We start from the raw sequence: 3,287 nt of genomic DNA on the forward strand, positions 1-3,287 counted from the left end.
ATCCGTACTTTTAATTTCCTACTGTTTGATCCACCATTGAACTAAGCATGACTTAAGAGTACACTCTATAGCTTTGTCATACTGCACTTGTCTTTATACGTACAGAACTAGTGTGAGTACTTGCACATGTTTATGAAAGTGAATTTGATAACAAGAATAGTTGAGTACTTGCACAAAGTGGAGTATTCCCTAAATTCCCCGCCCCACCCCACCCCACACCACACCACACACACACATATTAAAAAATAAAAATAAAAAAAATAATCAAGGATCAAACCAAGGTTAATACAACGAAAGTTACATACACATTAGAGTACCCCAATTACTCCAAATTAAGCTAGGATCAACATACTTAAACTATCGTTGTCACAAGACCACAAGACAATCAATTGCTTAATCAAATTAATATTTTCTTGCACATTCTTGTGGCGTTCTCCAAAAACCCTTCCATTCCTTTCCTTCCACAAAATCCCACAAACCGCAAAATGAAGGATTTGCTGTACATCCTTACCTCTCCCTTGCAACACATTGTTAGACCAAGCTTCGAACAACTGAATCAAAGTATTTGGAAATGGCCAAGCTATCCTAAAGGATTTGATGAAATAATTCCAATTCTCAAAAAAATACTTACAATGGATGAACATATGATTTGCTGACTCCCTGACGTCGTTGCATAAAACACACAACTCACTATCACTATCAATGTTCACACCTCGATGTCGCAACATATCCCTGGTAGGTAACAAATCATGAAAAGTAGCCCAAATAATAAAGCTCACTTTGTTTGGAATGTTACCTTTCCAAAGGAACTTATTAAAACCGCACTCTTCAAGGGTACCTGAAAGTCTTTCCTAACATCTTGAGGTATTAAAGTTCTCCATAATCACCATCTCATCATCCGCTTCAACAAGCTCAGGAACACGATTTAAGTCGCGCCTCAAAAGATCCCATTCTAATTGCTCATTAGAATTTAGGGGTCTCTTAAAATCACAAACCCAAACTCCATTTGATATCATGTCATAAATAGTTGCATCCTTAGCCTTCGCTGCCTTGTAAACAACAGGAAAAAGGTCTTGCAATTTTTCCCTATCTAGCCAACGATCCTTCCAAAAGCGGATGCCTTTACCATTTCTAACCATGAAAGTCGCCGTATTTTGAACCGTCGTCACCATGTTAGTAACGTTCTTCCACAAACTCCTACCCTGGGTCTTATCATCCACATCAGGAATTAACAAATCACTATTATGAGCAAATTTTTCATTTACCAACTTTCTCCATAGACTAGTTTTGGACTTCGAGAATCTCCAAATCCACTTAACTAGCAAAGATTGATTAATTCTCCTCAAATTTTTCACACCTAGACCCCATTCACCTTAAGAACACAAAGCTTCTTCCAAGAAACCCACACCAATTTCTTTCTACCTTCCACCGCACCCCACAAAAAATTACGCATAATCTTAATCATTCTTTTTTCCACGCTCACGGGCAAATGAAAAAGAGACGAATAATAAATAGGTAAACTCGCAAGACAACTCTTAATAAGAATTAGTCTACCTGCTTTATTAAATTGCCTTTTCTTCCAAGACGCTAGCTTTTGCTCCATTCTGATCAGAACATGTTCCCAAACTGATGTACTACGCCAATGTGCACCAATTGGCATCCCAAGATAAGTAAACCAAAAATTTTCTGTCTTGTAACCTAGCTCTCTGGGTAAAACATCGATCACCTCATCTGCTCCCACACTGATCATAGTACTCTTATCTAAATTCAGCTTCAAACCCGTAATAGTTTCAAACACTGCCAGAATTATTAAAAGATGTCTGACTTCCTCCACCGAAGCATCAATGAAAATCAAAGTATCATCTGCAAATTGAAGATGAGAGATAATAGTACCATGATCAACCACTTTGAAACCAGAAATATGACCTCTATCAACCGCATCATTAATCAACTTGGAAAGAATCTCGACCACCAAAAGAAACAAATACGGTGATAATGAATCGCCATGTCTCAGACCCTTACTTGGTTTAAATTTTTCAGTCGAACTGCCATTCACAAGAAGAGAAAGATGAGCAGAAGTTACACACCATTTGATCCAAGAAATCCATTTGACGCCGAAGTCGTGATTCTGTAAAATTGTGAATAAAGCTTGCCAATTGACATTATCAAAAGCTTTCTTCATGTCAATCTTGCAAAGAATTCCCGGTTTCCTAGCCTTCAATCTGCTATCCACACACTCGTTGGCAATTAGAACACCATCAAGGATTTGTTTACCATGAATAAAATCCCCTTGAAAATCAGAAATAAGAACCGGCATCACCTTCTTCAGACGATTCACAAGTAACTTGGATACAATCTTGTACACCATACCAATAAGACTTAAAGGTCTATAGTTTCTAGGAGTGCATGAGTCCTCCTTTTAGGGAATAAGAGTAATAAAAGAGCAACTAAAACGCCAATCAATTGATCCATACATGTGGAAACTTTTGACTAGGTTCATGAATTCTTCCTTTACCGTACTCCAACAACTCTTAAAGAACTAAAATGCTTATAGGGCAGTAAGTCCATAAGGCTTGTAAGGTATTGGTGATTATATTTGCTAATCTCTGTGTACATTTCTTGACACATTTTGGTTTGATTTAATTTACAAAGTTTGGGTAGCGAGCCTAGCTACCTTTGTCTAACATTTTTCATGTATTGTCATTATCAAGCACATGAGTGGTTGCTGGTCAACTAATTAATCAATTTCATATCTGTATTCCGCAATAACTATGAATGTCGAATTGAAGGCTTATAGTTCCGTGTCAGCGGTAGAAGGAATGATTTTACCACTTTGGTGTATTTTTGTACGAGCACCTGCTTGTTAGAATTCTATCCGACTACTTTGAAATGCTGTAGTAATTACGAGATTTTGTGGATTAATTATTTTCTAAAATTGAACTTTAGCTTTGATAATATCATAATGCCTCTAGATTAATGGGTGTGCATGGGACTACATCGTTAGTGTTTATAGCATGTTACACTTAGTTCTGGTAATACCGAAATGTTCATTTCGTAAATGTGATTCTGTGACATGCTTAATAATGGAGCCTTCTTATGCACCTTATGGAGTTGTATTCTTCAGTACTTCATTGTGGTTGGCTCATGGACATCATTGAACCATATGTGGTTGTCTAGAATATACGAAAGGTTAATAGAAACTTTGGTCACCCTTATTAGCTCTTTGTCAAGATGGTGTCCGTGTTTTTAGGACTGTTTTCAGGTTGTGTTATTTCTTAGGAACTTTG

The 3,287-nt window shown here is 37.1% G+C and overlaps 1 protein-coding gene across 1 annotated transcript; it reads right to left on the reverse strand.

Annotated features, from left to right (window-relative positions):
* Positions 1–851: 851 nt before the first annotated feature.
* LOC113331054 lies at positions 852–2,368 on the reverse strand. Its single transcript, XM_026577839.1, has 2 exons — positions 1,555–2,368; positions 852–1,372 (listed from the first exon to the last, which is right to left on the reverse strand). The coding sequence occupies exons 1-2, from the start codon at positions 2,366–2,368 to the stop codon at positions 852–854; spliced, it is 1,335 nt and encodes a 444-aa protein (XP_026433624.1).
* Positions 2,369–3,287: the final 919 nt, after the last annotated feature.

The sequence above is a fragment of the Papaver somniferum genome, unplaced genomic scaffold (genome assembly GCF_003573695.1).
Source record: "Papaver somniferum cultivar HN1 unplaced genomic scaffold, ASM357369v1 unplaced-scaffold_123, whole genome shotgun sequence".
In the NCBI taxonomy this organism is placed as follows: domain Eukaryota; kingdom Viridiplantae; phylum Streptophyta; class Magnoliopsida; order Ranunculales; family Papaveraceae; genus Papaver; species Papaver somniferum.